This window comes from Sus scrofa, chromosome 15 (genome assembly GCF_054392235.1).
Source record: "Sus scrofa isolate SSC_HxYL_T2T_F1_AM1 chromosome 15, Sscrofa_HxYL_maternal_Yorkshire_Landrace_v2.0, whole genome shotgun sequence".
Taxonomy (NCBI): domain Eukaryota; kingdom Metazoa; phylum Chordata; class Mammalia; order Artiodactyla; family Suidae; genus Sus; species Sus scrofa.
In genome coordinates this window covers 109,142,781-109,159,176 of record NC_139397.1, presented here as the reverse complement: position 1 = coordinate 109,159,176, position 16,396 = coordinate 109,142,781, and the positions used below count along the sequence as shown (strand labels likewise).

At 38.3% G+C, this 16,396-nt stretch overlaps 2 protein-coding genes across 3 annotated transcripts in view; one reads left to right on the top strand and one right to left on the bottom strand.

The window, feature by feature from the left end:
• Nucleotides 1–3,213, top strand: part of HIBCH (3-hydroxyisobutyryl-CoA hydrolase) — a 143,873-nt gene extending 140,660 nt beyond the window's left edge. For both annotated transcript variants that reach the window (XM_084999209.1, XM_084999210.1), the window contains exon 14: nucleotides 2,860–3,213. In XM_084999209.1, the coding sequence (XP_084855335.1) occupies nucleotides 2,860–2,975 (116 nt within the window). In that variant the 3' untranslated portion in view covers nucleotides 2,976–3,213. The remainder of the gene's footprint in view (nucleotides 1–2,859) is intronic.
• Nucleotides 3,214–4,848: 1,635 nt separating this feature from the next.
• On the bottom strand, nucleotides 4,849–8,999 carry C15H2orf88 (chromosome 15 C2orf88 homolog). The gene has a single exon (XM_003133545.6). It carries the CDS (start codon nucleotides 8,858–8,860, stop codon nucleotides 8,573–8,575), a length of 288 nt encoding a protein of 95 aa, XP_003133593.2. The 5' UTR covers nucleotides 8,861–8,999; the 3' UTR covers nucleotides 4,849–8,572.
• Between the last annotated feature and the right edge of the window lie 7,397 nt (nucleotides 9,000–16,396).

The window sequence follows — 16,396 nt, the reverse complement described above, 5'->3', positions numbered from 1 at the left end:
CACAGCAACACCAGATCCAAGCTGCATTTGCGACCTACACCATAACTCATGGCAATACCAGATCCTTAACCCACTGAGCGAGGCCAGGGATCAAACCCTCAGCCTCATGGTTCCTAGTCAGATTTGTTTCTGCTGAGCCACGACAGGAACTCCTATCTAATTTTCTTATGCTTTTATCACTTTAATATACATGTTATCTGAATAAAAGGTTATGTTCTCTAAGCTGTGTCAATAAACACTGGTCACTGTGGTTGAATTCTCTTCATTTCTGGCATGACACAGTACCAGAAATAGCAGGTTCATATCCTTTTAGAGGACACATGGAGCTGATTCAGAGGACATGGCTGTATGTTTTATAGAAAACATGTGTTCTTCCCACTAATTCCCTGTAAATTCTTCCTGCATGTGGATCAGAGCCTAGGTCTGATTTTAGGAGGACCTGTGTGCTACTCCGATTATGTTCTTAAAGTATTCATTCTAATAGCAGCCCTTAAACTTAAGAAAGAAAGGTATTGTTTTTAGATATACTGTCACTTATTTTAAGGAAGAAGAGTTGAAACCCAACAGGATCAAAGTTCTGATTCTAAACACAGGTGCTTATCAAGCCACTTTTTAATGAAGAGGAAGTATGTAGCCTCATCTTTCAGCATAACCTCTTTATTCAGAAAGCAGTATCTATTCTGGGTGAAACTATTAGATATTCTTGCATAACCAAATGTTTGCTATAATTTGCTAATTATAAAGTATGTTAGCAAATTAGGTAAAATAAACTAACAAATTAGGGGAATTGCTAGGAAAATTACTTTTAACATCTAGGAGTTCCCATTGTGCAGCGGAAATGAATCCGAATAGTATCTATGAGGATGCAGGTTTGATCCCTGGCCTCTCAGTGGGTTAAGGATCCAGCGTTGACGTGAGCTGTGGTGTAGGTTGCAGACTCAGCTTGGATCCCTGGTTGCTGTAGGTGTGGTATAGGCTGGCAGCTGTAGCTCCGATTTGACCCCTGGCCTGGGAACTTCCATATGCTATGGGTGTAGCCATGAAAAGCAAAAAAAAAAAAAAAAAAAAAAAAAGTCTAGAATATACTTCTTCCTGGCTATTAAAAAAAAAAATGAATTAGCTCAGAAGAGCTAGGTAGCTACCAATTGGAATTTGAGTGGGTGTCTCATGAAATCTGAAAAACTTGAGTTGAATGCATGTCAAGGACTTGTTATATCTTTGCTAGTTTGAAATTAAATAACATGCAAATTTGATTAGTATTCTCTTTCTTTTTGCCCTTCAGTGGCCTGTAAAGGAGGTAGATAGCATTGAGAAGCGAGCTTAAAGGGGGAGAGACTCTTGTAGAAAGAATTTTCCAGGATTGTCTTTAGTTACTTCATCCAGGGAATGTAGGACTTTCACATTAGCAGGAATCATAACATCAGTGGTCAGTATCGCTACTGATCCGATACTGGAATCCTATAGTTAGGCGGCCAAACCTTGAAAACCTTCAGTATCCACATTTAATTATGCATAAAGTCCCCTTCCATGTACCTCCTGAGGCAGCATGCTGCATTGGTTCCCAGATTGCTGCTTTAATTATTTAGCATTATAGTGACAAATTTTTTTTTTTTTTTTAGGCTCACTGTAGACTTCGTATGTTTTTTTTTTTAATGATGATTTTTATTTTTTTCATTAGAGCTGGTTTACAGTGTTCTGTCAATTTTCTACTGTACAGCAAGGTGACCCATTCACACATACATGTATACATTCTTTTTTCTCACATTATCATGCTCCGTTTGTATGTTTAAATATTTTCATTCTTCACAAGAAGTATGCACTTATTAAGCATGGTTGAAATTCTCTACCACAGCCATACTAAGTATAGCCCTGTTCTCATTCTTTGTTTTTAATTTTTGGAGATAATTGTAGATTCACATGCAGTTGTAAGAAATAATATGGAGAGATCCTGCATGTCTTCCACCCAGTCTCCCAAATAGTAACATTTATATAACTGTACCCAATGGACATTCTCCTCCCTTTTTAAAGGAGGTTATGGATTGCCTCATACTTATAATCCTGTGGGGATACTGTGTGGCTACACTAAGTGATGACTACACTGAAATAAGAGAAGTAGAATTTCTCATGATAACTTGAAGGTGGTCTGGTATTTTAATTCAGTGTGAACTAGAAGATTTAGCAAAACAGCAGTCTCCACATTTAATTATGCATAAGGTCCCCTTCCCTCTGCCTGAAGTAATTTTCCTCTCAGTTCAATGTGGAGGAGGTTAGAAGGCAGCTCTGAGCCCTTCCCCAACCCCTGCCTTCCCTTTACACAAGCTCTGGTTTTAACTGTTTTATAACAGAGATTTCATTTGTGATGTCGTTTGAAAAAGAAAAAAGAGTTCTAAGGCTTAAACCACTGGATTAGTTCAGTCAGCTGTATTCAAGGGACAAATATCAGGCAGGTTATAAAATAACCACACAGGTCATCATCAGTATATTACTGTCCATTCATATTCTCTAGGGGCTTAATTTGGGTGGCTGGGGGGAACACATACAAAAATTTCAACTTTGGGAGTTCCTTTGTGTCATAGCAGGTTAAGGATTTAGCATTGTCACTGCTGCGGCTTGGGTGGTGGCTGTGGCGCAGGTTTGATCCCTGGCCCAGGAACCTCCATGTGCCACAGGCATGGAAAAAAAAATCTCAACTTTGCAGAAGAAGATATGCTATAGAAAAATATATGCTTAGTTCAAGGTAGTTTCTGTCAATTCAGGAATTGAAATCTGGCAATACCGGAAAGAAGGATACTAACATTTCTTATGTCTTCACTTGACAGTTTTTTTTTTTTTTCTTTTTTTTTTTTTTTCACTTGACAGTTTTAATAGATAAAGACCAGAATCCCAAGTGGAAACCAGCTAATCTAAAAGAAGTTACTGATGAAGATTTGAATAATCACTTCAACTCTCTGGGAAGTAATGATTTGAAATTTTGAAGTAACTGGATTTTTAAACTATTATTTTGGAGCAGAAGTTGGTAAACCATGGCACATGGGCCAAAGCTGGCCTGCTGCCTCATTTTTTTTTTTTTTTAAATATATCCTTCAGCTAAGATTGGTTTCTGTATTTTTAAATGGTTGGGGAAAGAAATCAAAGACCAGTATTGCATGGCATGTGAAAATTACATGAAATTGAAATATCACTGTCCATAAATAAAGTTTTATTGGAACATGGCTTTACTCATCTGTTTAAATAACTATGACTGTCTGGAGTGGTTGCAGTAGAGACTGTAAGGCCTGCAAATCCTAAAATATTTATTATCTGGTCCTTTTCAGAAAAAGTTTGCCTTTCCCTATTTTAAAATAGGGAAAATTTCGAGATTCTTAAGTTAGTCTGCTTAATTGAAATGGGAATTTTATGTTTTGGTTTTGGGTATTGCTTTTTAATGTTAATTATGTAAATTTATGTATTGGTTATAAAAAATTAAAACTGAAAATTTGAGGGATACTGTGTTAACACATCACAGAATTTTCTCCATATATAGATTTTTAAAAAATTTTATTTATTTATTTATTTATTTTGTCTTTTAGCCATTTCTTGGGCCGCTTCCCACAGCATATGGGGGTTCCCAGGCTAGGGGTAGAATCAGAGCTGTAGCCGCCAGCCTACGCCACAGCCACAGCAACGCGGGATCCAAGCCACCGTCTGCAACCTACACCACAGCTCATGGCAAGGCCGGATCCTTAACCCACTGAGCAAGGCCAGGGATTGAACCTGCAACCTCATGGTTCCTAGTTGGATTCGATAACCACTGAGCCACGACGGGAACTCCCAGATTTATTTTTAAATAATTATGAGTTACTATAGAAGTGTTTCTTTTATAAAAACATTAAAAAAGATTTTATGAGGTTGTCTCTCCAGTATTATCAGCTCAGCCTTGACCTTCCCTGAGGTTAACCAGAATCCCTTCGTATGGTGAAAGTAAAAGCACTGTTTCTTGTTGTTTGCAGTATTTGCTAATCTGGCAGAATGAGGCATTAGGACACTCTAATCTCTAAGAGACACTCTACTTTCTGCAATTTACGTCAGACTTTTATGTGATAGTTATTTGTCCTTACACAGTTCAAATCAGGAGAAAAAACTAAAAACAAGAAGACTTTAGTTCCAAAGAGAAACACCTTCAATAATTGGTATTCTTGGAGTTTGCATTTTGGATCAGCAGTAGCAAACCCGACTAGTATCCATGAGGACACGAGTTTGATCCCTGGCTCCACTGAGTGGTTTAAGGATCTGGCATTGCTGTGAGCTGTGGTGTAGGTCACAGACATGGCTCAGAGCCTGTGTTGATGTGGCTGTGGCGTAGGCTGGCAGTTACAGCTCCAATTTGACCCTTACCCTGGGAACTTCCATATGCCACAGGTGTGGCCTAAAAAAAGACCAAAAAAAAAAAAAAGGTATTATTGACAAAATAAGTTTTTGGGTTTTTTCCTTTACTTTTTAGCTGCCACCCCACCCACAGCAATGCCAGATCTGAGTTACATCTGCAACCTACACACCAGCTGACAGCAGTGCTGGATCCTTAACCCACTGAGTGAGGCCAGGGATCAAACCCATATCCTCATGGATACTAGTTGCGTTCTTAACCCCACTGAGCCACAACAGAAACTCCTACATTTATATTCTTAAAGCTCCTAAATTGGATGTGAATGATCTAAGAAAATATTTGTTATAAATGGATTTTTATTCCTCCCTTTTTTTTTTACTAAAAATGCATAAAATGTTAAGTCTTTCATGTTAAAAAATTTTGAAATCACAATGGGGAAGAGCATTTGCTTGCTTAATTTAAATAAAATAAGAACTCATAACTAGTTGACTGCAACTAGACTTTTATTGTACAGTTAGGAAAGATGGTGTCACAAAAATATTTGGGAAAAAATATACCATTTCATAAGTAAGTCTTACAGTGAAGAGAATTTGCTAACAAACCTTGACTTTAGTAAAGATGTAGGGAGTACATCTGAGTTCGTCCCCACTTTTCCAAGGAAGACCTGTCTGGTTTGGTCACACAAATACAAGATGAGGGCATTATGTTTAAGCACACAATTTATCCGTTAGAACTTTGTTTCCATATTACTGTTACTTGATGTAATTTGTAATCCGTCTCTTTCGATTTCTAAAACTATATAATTACAAAAAGTATAGTTCCCCCATCTCATAAAATGCCAGTGGATCTGAGTTAGGGCTTATGAGTGTCTTGCTATTTCTTTCATTCAACATGTCTCTTTTTAATGCTCATAAGGCAGTTTGACACAAATTATTCCTTTGGGACTAAGGTCATTTTAATCCGCTTCAAAATTGTGCTTTAAGTGCTAATAACCGTAGGTAGTTTGCAAAGAAGGGATAAGGCAATGGAAAGTGGAGAACTCCTGCATCAAAGGCCTGTGACTGAAAGGTAATAAATAGCACTCGAGATGCTGAACTAGGGAGGAGCAGTGAAGCACATCTGTGGGATTATGGGGGGTTTGGTAAACGAGAATGGTAAACTGCTGCTTCCACAGTTGCCCCCTACAGGTTCTTTGTCACGCTGGTGGAGCTCCTCTGCCCCTCTATGGGATGTTCTTGAGGGAAAAGATTCAGTGGTTGGGCACGTGTCAGAGTGGTGGTAAAACATGGAACAAGTTGTGTCCTTGACTTCAGATGAAAACACTGGAAGCTTGCTTTTGGAGCCTGACGTGTGAGTGTTGTTTCTCTCGCCTTCTTTTCCCCACTTTCCTTTCCCTTATAATTTGGCTACTGTTCTGACTTCTTCTGTATTTGTGAGCTAAGTTGGAACAAATGTTTCTCTTTGCAGTAGCTAATTATTCGGTCTTCTATTTTTTCCTGCTTCAACAGCCTTTCTACTTGTTCATGAAAGACCTTCAGAATGAAGTAAATCCAGTATTTAAATATGAAGGTATGCAAAAAAAAAGTTGTTATCCTATTAAAGATGTTTTCATTGATCTTGTCATCAAGGCTAAACTATATCTTGATAATAATCATACACAGTGCATGTGTTTATCCAACTCCCTTTCCTTTTCTGATTTGGTTTATCCGCTAACTCACTGATTATGCAAGCCTTTCTAGTTCCTTGTCCATGGTTTGACGTATAATTTGGCATGTATTTCCAAGTAAGTCTCTGTAAGTTACAAGATATTATACTCTTGTTAAAATGAGTTGGGGGCGAGAGGGTGGTGCTTGGCAACAAAGCCATACTGCCATAGTATCAGGGTGGCAGCAGAGATTAGACTTGTAGCTAGCTATGGATCTGGCAGGCATCCCTATATTAGACCCCTAGGAAATAGAGGTCCAGGGCAAAGGAGGAACCTGAGGTTAATCTATACCTACTAGTCCATGTCCCTATGTATGCTGAAAAATTTAGTGTCATGTGCTGCTTTCATATGGCTTTGTGTTCTCATCATAATATGTACTATCTTCCATGCACAATTATATCTCTTAAACAGCAGTGACCTTGCAACCAAAATAGATATAAATGTAAGATTTAAAGTGAATGAAAAACGGCAACATAGATGTCATGTCTGACTCGTTAGTATAAAAACAAGTTGTAAACCTAAATTTTTCTTCATGGGCTGAAAATATGTTTTGCACTTTTGGGAAACTTTCTATTCTTAGCCTTTCAACTTCAGATCCTTGTATAAATAAGGGTGATGATTTTTATGTTTTGTAAAGTTGCTAGATTATAGGTACAACAGGACATTACATGTCCTGGGACTTGGTGAAGTAAAAGTTAAATGACCAGTTGTCCAAAGGCAACTGTGAAAGATAGCACATCACTCACTTCAAAGAACTTTTTTTGCTCATTTACCTTGGAGAATTCACTATTTGATTGTGGGTTTCAGAGTATAATTGCTAAAATTAGAGGTAGTAGTTCTACCTGCTTATAAGGTCAAATATGCAGTTATGTCATTAGAGGTCACAAGCCTTTTTCTGCCTTTCTTTAGATTTCAATGACAAGGGTCTTTTGTAATTTATCTTAATAAAAGGATTTAATAATGCCCATGGGCGTAAATAATTCCCTTTCCAATTAAACTCACTGTGTAGCAAATCTTGATGAAAAGATGAATTTCTTTTAAGTTACATCTTCTCAATATTTTCTTCCCCCTTCTGGATTTTATGTTACCAATGATTTTTTTTTTTTTTTTTTGGTCTTTTGTCTTTTTAGGGCCGCTCCTGTGGCATATGGAGGTTCCCAGGCTAGGGGTCGAATCAGAACCACAGCTGCCGGCCTACACCACAGCCACGCAGGATCCGAGCTGCATCTGCAACCTACATCACAGCTCACGGCAATGCCAGATCCTTAAGCCACTGAGCAAGGCCCAGGGATCGAATCCAAAACCTCATGGTTCCTAGTCAGACTCGTTTCCACTGCACAACGATGGGAACTCCCATCACTGATCTTAAATAGTACTTAATTTTTTAAAAAAAGGGGAGCTTCCAAAAAAGGTAGCTAAATTTATGAAAATAGTATAATGTATGGCTATAAATGCCCTTTGGTGTTGTTACCATTAAAAATATACATGAGTATAACCTTTGGAGGAGTAATTAATCTTTTATAAAGACAACTGTAAATTCTCATGCATAACCTGGTCCCATAGTAATTTGGTGACTGCCCATGTGCCAGCCCCTTGCATCTGTGAGACAGTAAAGCTTAACACAAATACAGCCCTGAGACCAGGTTCTTCCTTCCACCTGCCAACTAGGGCTTCTATTATTTTACAGTTTACTGGGTTGCTGTTTATAAAAGCTACCCATGCTTGTTTTCTTGTATAGTAATATCACTGGGCTACCTAATTCAGTGCAATAAACATTGTCATGACTTCGTAAATTGTATCTTGTTAAGATGCTTACAGGCAGAGTCTGAGTCATCCAGTAACAGTTGTGATTAATTAGGGTCCTGAGGTTCAAGCTGATAGTTATCATTTTCATCTACAAAAGTAAATATCTCATTAAGGACAGGGTTCGTGGTAGACCTCTTCTGCATGGATTGCTTTCTAATGCTTGGTCATTGTGTTATGAAGTAGGGATCCTTGACTGAAAAGATTTTGACAAACAAGACCTTCTGTTAACCATTATGGCTTGAGTGGCATTCTCTTGCCTGGCATTTCAAGGAAAATCCTTTCATGCCTTGTGGGTTTTTGTAGGTTGACAAATAGCTATTTTATAGGAATGTCTTTAAAATAACCATTTGGAAACCTGGGGTACCTTTAAAATTCTTATTTCTTTGGTTATGGCATTACTGCCTATGGAAGAAAGTGGTGTGATATATAGCTGAGTCCTTTGGTGCCACAGAACTTACATTTAGCCCTTTAATGACTAAAATCTAAGATCAAGCAGACAGAAATGAACATAGAACTGTTTAAAACCACTTTTCATTTTAGGTATTCTTAGACTCTTGATGCTATCATAGATTTTTTTTTTAATACCAGATGGAGTTATTTGTATTTATTCACACCAGTTTTTGCTATTGTTTTGTGTATTTAAACTAGCACCAACTTTATCCACAATTCAAGGAAGTGTCATCCTCCTCCATGCAGCATCAAGGCCCATCACTCTCAATATACGGGATGTCATAGTACTTGATGTTGTTGCCTGCCCACTGCTGCAAGGCATCAGTCAGGATTTCCTGGGACAGGCGGTGTGCAAATTCAGACACCACAATTTCAGGCCCTGGGGGTTCTTTCACTTCCTCTTTGATGTTAACTAGAGAAGGTATCCTGGGTAGAAATCTCTCTTCAGGCATAAAGCTTTCTTGACTTGCAGGCCTCTTCTCACTCTCAATTGTGGTGGAAAATGGGAAAGTTTGCTTTGATTTCATGCAGCCCATGTTATGAAGAGCTTTGACTAAGTGAAGGAAAGCAGTGGCAAAGACTACTTCAACAGCATCTTAGGAAAACACCAAGCATTTGTCCTCTCCAGGCCACTTCAGAAATCAATGTTCCCATTCACCAGTCTTCACATATAGTGTTTATCTGTCAAGAGAAGGGAAGTTTCATTCTGAAGTCACAGAATGCAAAATACTGTATGATTAGGTAGCAAGTAGAAACAAATCACTTTCATCACTTGGAGGAAATGTGAGGTAATAACAGCTTTATCTTACAAAAGAAAAGAAAAGATGATCATTCATAATGGCAGCTTATAAAACAGGAAAACATTTTTTTAAGACCTTAAAAATTTTATAATACTGAAAACAGTCAAATTTTGCTACCCTAGATTTACTTATGTACACCAGGGTTCAGCAAACTATAGCCTTTGGGCCAAATTCTACTTGCTTATTTTTGCAAATAAAGTTTGCTTAGAACATAGGCATGTTCATTTTTTATGTATCATCTATGGCTACTTTCATGCTTCAGTTGCAGGGTTTAGTTGTGACAGAGACCATGTGGTCTGCAAGCCTAAAATACTTATTATCTGGCCCTTGGTAAGAAATGTTTGCTGACCTTTGATTTACATTGTTGAGGTAAACATATCAAAATTTGCTCCTGCCTCATGTTTATTTATCATGAGCCTGCACATCTTAGGCTGTGATTAAAGTCAGGTTTTACCCCTTGGTCCATGTTTATAACTCTTAAGAGTAGAATAGAATGATGACTTCTAGGCAGCACAAGTTAGATGTGGCAAAGTCACCCAATTTCCTTCTGAATTGGATATTATGAAATTATATGATAAGCTCAGATTAATTTAGAATTAGCTTAAAAGTTTCTCCCTCTAAATATCTAACTCTTTTTGATGTTTGGGTAGTAAATAGGCAGCAGTGCTTGTGATGTATCTTCTAAGCTTACTATTGGGGTATTGCCACTGAATTAACTTACCTAAGCTAGGACTTAAGGGTAACTAAAATGTACAAAGCAACTTCCCTGGGGGGAGGTCTAACTATAAGAAAGTGCAGGCAAAGACTACGAATGAGGTTAGGGTTCCTGATTATATCTTAGATTTTGGGCCAAAGACAGCTGTAAAAATTCATAAAATAAAACTCAGATGACTACTTCTGAAACCACTGATCTTAAGATTAAAAACTAGCATGCACTTAATACATTTTTAAATAGTTTACAAGAAGTTCAGAAAAGGTGACCTTTGCCCAGGCCTTAGTACTACACATTTTTTCGATTTCAGTAAATTTTACCCAAGTTCTCCCATAACACACTTGTTCCCCACTTCTGTTCCTTTATAAGGATGATATGGAGGGATGGAAAGGAAATCTAGCTTTCTGCTTCTAATTACCTTTAGTTCTGTATGTCCTGCTACATGTTCCAGGGATGCATTTCAAAAAGGGAACAAGGGATGTGTGTGATGTGTCTGGTTTACTCAACTGAACTAGAAGACAAGAATTGACCTGGTTGTGCATCTCTAAGATGTAATGGCTTATATAGTATCTACTCTGTACTATGAAGGGTAGTTAAGGGAATCAGACTCACCTGAAAATGATTAGAGAATTCAGTGAGTGTCAGATAAATAAAAGGCCATGAGAAGAAGAATCATGAGATTATTCTGTTTTCTAAAATCTTTGGTTTTGCAAAAGCAGCTTTATCTTACCATAACAAAAGAGTGCCAGATTTATCCTTTCTCCAAAAACAATTTAAAACCTAGGCAATATATGGGGGGGGGTATTTTCAGGCATTGAACAACAGCACAATACTGTGATCCCCAAAAGAGGAAAGACACACGATGTTAAACACCACAATTGGTCATCTTGCGATTTTGGCAGCTGCTTCCAGCATTATTGCAGGGGTTGGGCCCAAGCAGAGTGGTAATTCTCCTGCACTGTCAGGAGAGGCGGTGGCTGAGTTACTAGAGCAGAAGAAACTTATGAGACAAGATGGCAGAGCAGAAGGGCTTGAACACAACTCCTCCCTTGAAAACACCTAAATCACAACTAACTGCTGGACAACATCAAGAGAAAAGACTGGAACCTACCCCTCAAAAAAAGATATTCTACACCCAAAGACAAAGAAGAGGCCACAATGAAAAGGTAGGAGGGGTGCTTTTGTTATATAATCAAATTGCATACCTGTTGGGTAGGTGGCTCACAAACTGGAACATAATTATATCTCAAAGGTTCTCCCACAGAGTGTAAGTTCTGAGCCCCATATCAAGCTCCCCAGTGTAGAGGTCTGGCATCAGGAGGAGGAGCCCCCAGAGCATTTGGCCTTGAAGAGCAGCAGGCCTTGAATGGAGGAGCTCCACAGGACTGGGGAAAACAGGGACTCCACTTCTGGACGACACAGACAAGGTTTCATGTTCACTGGGACCCAGGACAAAGCAGTGAGTCTATAGGAATCAGGGCCAGACGTCCCTGTGGATCTTGGTTTGCTGGGCAGGCAGAGATTGACTGTGACTCACTGTAGGGGAAAGAATACTGGCAGTGGATGCCCCAGGGAATAATCATTGGCATGAGCTCTCCTAGAGACCACAATTTTGTCACCAAGAGCTGGCCTCACCCAACAGCCTGCAGGCTCCAGTGCTGGGACACCTCAGGCCAAACAACCCTCAAGGTGGGAATATAACCTAGCTCGTCAGCAGACAGGCCACCTAAAGTCATCCTGAGCCCAAAGCCACCTCTAAACACAACCATTGCCATGACCCTGTCCACCAGAGGAACAAGACCCAGCTCTACCTACCAGTGGTCAGGCATAATAAAATGAGAGATTGATAGTAACACAATAATAGTGTGGAACATTAACACCCATTTACATCAATGGATAGATCATCCAGACAGAAAATCAGGAAACACAGGCCTTAAATGACACATTAGACCAGAAGGACATAATTGTTATTAATAGAACATTCCATCTGAAAGCAGCAGAATGCGCATTCTTCTCAAGTGCACATGGAACATTCTCCAAGATAAATCACATGCTGGGCCACAAATTAAGCCTTGATAAGGAAATTGAAATCATATTAAGCATCTTTGACAACAGTGCTGTGAGATTAGAAATTATAAGAAAAAAAATAAACACAAATATGTGAAGGCTAAACAATTGTTACTAAACCAATGGATCACTGAATAAATCAGAAGAAATCAAGAACTACCTAAAGACATACGGAAACACACACACACAATGATCCAAAACCCATGAGATGCAGTAAAAGCAGTTCTAAGAGGGAAGTTTATAGTGATACAATATTCTTTTAGGGAACAAGAAAAATCCCAAACAGCCTAACAATGCACTTACAGCAACTGGGGAAAGAAGAGCAAACAGAACTCAAAAGTTAGTACAAGGTAAGAAATTATAAAGATCAGAGCAGAAATAAATGAAATTGAGACTAAGAAAACAATAGAAAAGACCAATGAAACTAAAATCTGAGTCTGAAAAACTTGATAAACCTTTTGTCAGACTCAAGGGAAAAAGGGAAAGGGCCTGAATCAATAAAATTAGAAATGAAAAAGGAAAAGTTAACAATTGACACCACAGAAATATGAAGGACTGTAAAAGACTATTACAGGCAACCATATGCCAATAAAATGGACAATCTAGAAAAAATGGACAAATTCTTAGAAAGGTACCATCTCCCAAGACTGATATCAAAAAGAAAATATGAACAGACCTGTTTACAAATACTGAAATTTATTATTAAAAAACGCCCAACAAAAATCCAGGACAGTATGGCTTCACAGGTGAATTCTATCACATTTAGAGAAGAGCTAACATCTATCCTTCTGAAACCATTCCAAAAAATTGCAGAGGAAGGAACACTCCCAAACTCATTCTACTATGAGGCCACCATCACCCTGATACTAAAACCAAATATACCACACGCACACACAAATTACAAGCCAATTATCACTGATGAACACAAAAAAAATCCTCAACAAAATACTAGCAAACAAAATCCAATAATATATTAAAAGGATCATACACTATAATCAAGTGGAATTTATCCCACAGATGCAAGGATTTTTCAACATCTGCAAATCAGTGTGATACACCACATCAACAAACTGAAAAATAAAAACCATATCACAATAAAGGCAGAAAAAGCTTTTGACAAAATTCAACACCCATTTATAATAAAAAACTGTCCAGAACATGGGCACAGAGGGAACCTACCTCAACATAATAAAGGCCATATATAACAAACTCACAGCTAATACATACTCAGTGGTGAAAAGCTGAAAGCATTTTCTCTAAGATCAGGAAATAAGGATGTCCACTCCTGCCACTTTTTTTTTTTCTTTTTTGGTCTTTTGTCATTTTTTAGGGCCACACCCAAGGCATATGAGGGTTTCCAGGCTAGGGGTCGAATTGAAACTGTAGCTGCCAGCCTATGCTGTAGCCACAGCAATGTTTGATTGGAGCCACAATTGTGACCTATACCACAGCTCACGGGCAGTGCTGGATCCTTAACCCATTGAGCAAGGCCAGGGATCGAACCCACGTCCTCATGGATACTAGTTGGGTTCGTTAACCACTGAGCCACGATGGGAACTCCCACTCCTAGCACTTTTATTCAACATAGTTTTAGAAGTCCTAGCCATGGCAGTTGGAGAAGAAAAAGAAATAAAAGGAATCCAAATTGGAAAAGAAGTGAAACTGTCACCATTTGCAAATGATATGATACTATACATAGAAAATCCTAAAAATGCTACCAGAAAACTACTAGAGCTCATCAATGAATTCAGTAAAAATTGTAATATGCACAGAAATCTCTTGCATTTCTATACAGTAACAATGAAAGATCAGAAATAGTAATGAAGGAAACAATCCCATTTACCACTTCATCAAAAACAATAAAATACTTAGGAATACACCTAAGTATGCAAAAGACCTGTATTCTGAAACGTATAAGATGTTGGTGAAAGAAATTGAAGATGACATAAACAGATGGAAAGATGTACCATGTTCTTGGATTAGAAAAATTGATATTGTCAAAAATGACTATACTGCCCAAGGCAATCTACAGATTCACTGCAATCCCTATCAAATTACCAAGGGCATTTTTCACAGAACTAGAACAAAAAAATTTTACATTTGTATGGAAACACAAAAGACCCTGAATAGCCAAAGCAGTCCTGAAAAAGAAAAAAAGGGGCTGGAGGAATCAGGCTCCCTGACTTCAGACTGTACCACAAAGCTACAGTAATCAAAACAGTATGGCACCAGAATAAAAACATTAATAGAGATCAAATAGGATAGAAAGTCCAGAAATAAACCCTTGCACCCTGGTCAATCTATGACAAAGGAGGCAAGAATATGTGGAATATATGGAAGAATGGAGAAAAGACAGTCTCTTCAACAGGTGGTGCTGGGAAAACTGGATAATTGAAAATAATTAGAACATTTTCTAACATCAAATACAAAAGTAAACTCAAAATGGATTAAAAACCTAAATGCAAGCCCAGATATTTTAAAACTCTTAGAGGAAAACATAGGCAGAACACTCTTTGACACAAATCATGGCAATATCTTTTTGGATCTCCTAAAGTAACGGAAATAAAAATAAACAAATGGGACTTAATTAAACAGTTTTACAAGGCAAAGAAAACCATAAAATGAAAAGACAACCCACAGAATGGGAGAAAACATTTGTAAACAAAGTGACTAACAAGGGATTAATCTCATGCAGCTCAATATATATATATATATATATTAAAAAAATCCAATCAAAAAAAGCACAAAATCTAAACAGATATTTCTCTGAAGACATACAGATGGCCAAAAAGCACATGCAAAGATGTTCAACATCACTAATAATCAGAGGACTGCAAATCAAAACCACAGTGAGGTATCACCTCGTACCAGTCAGAATGGCCATTATCAAAGAGCTTACAAACAATAAATGCTGGAGAGGCGGTGGAGAAAAGGGAACCCTCCTACACTGTTGGTTAGAATGTAAATTGGTACAACCACCATGGAGAACAGTATACAGGTTCCTTAAAAAACTAAAAACAGAACTACCATATAATCCAGCAATCCCACTCCTGGGCATATATCCAATGAAAACCATAATTTGAAAAGATTCATGTACTCCAGTGTTCACTGTGGCACTATTTACAGAAGCGAAGACATGGAAGCAACCTAACTATCCATCAACAGAGGAATGGATAAAGAAGTTGTGGTGAATATATACAAGGGAATATTCGCCATAAAAAGCCATGTTGTTGCAGCAGCATGAATGGACCTAGAGATTAACATAATAAGTGAAGTAACTCAGAGAAAAACAAACATTACATGATATCACTTATATGTGGAATCATAAAAAATGACATGAATGAACTTATTTACAAAACAGAAACAGACTCACACTCAGAATCCAAATTATGGTTATCAGGGGAAATGTGGGAGAAGGGATAAATTCGGAGTTTGGGATTAACATGTACCCACTACTATATATAAAATAGATAATCAATAAGGACCTACTGTATAGCACAGGGACTCTACTCAATAGTCTGTAATAACCTATATGGGTATGGAATCTGAAAATGAACAGATATAAGTATATGTATAATTGAATCACTTTGCTATACAACTGAAAGTAAGACATTGTAAATCAACTATACTCCAATATAAAATAAAAATTAAAAATTTTTAAAGAGAGAAAAGGGAGCTGGGAAAGGGAGGCAGAAATTTGCATGGGGTAGTTCTCATTTAAACCAAGCAAGACCCTGAAAAGCCTTCGTTGGGACAAATCCCTGTTTTCTCTGTCTCTTAGTTGTAGAAAAGCTTTAGCTTCTTAGGCCTTCCTAGAGCTCCAAAGAGCAAATTTAACCAGAGAAGTGAGAAAATACAGAAGCAGGGGAAGCAGTCAAGCAAGACAAAATAATAATTGCTTAGCCACAAAACAATGTCAAGGACCTTTAGTTCCTCCTCAAGGGCTATAAGTAATATGGCATGAGCCATATCCTTGAGCTATTTTACAGATACTAAAACCCCCACCAGGTGGAGGAAGTTAACTGCCTCCTAACCACTAGCATGTAGACCCCAGAAGTTTGGAACCAGAGGCTGATGATAATAACTCCTCAAATGCCACCCAGGTACCTCACACCAGCCAATCAGAAGGATGTCCACTAGCTGATCACATGCCCTGTGACCCTTTCCTTCACCTTGCCTTTAAAATCCCATCCCCAGGATTTCCCTTTGTGACTCGGTGGGTTAAGGACCTGACTGTAGTATCTATGAGGATATGGGTTCAACCTGTGGCCTTGCTCAGTGGGTTAAGGAACCAGCATTGTTGCCAGCTGTGGTGTAGGTAGCAGATGCAGCTCGGACCTGGCATTGGTGTGGCTGTGGTATAGACTGGCAGCTGCAGCTCTGATTCAACCCCTTACCCCGGAACTTCCAAGTGCCACAAGTGTGGCCATTAGAAAATAAATAAAATCCCTTCCCCCAAAGCCATGGGGGAGCTTGGAGTTTTTGACCAAGAG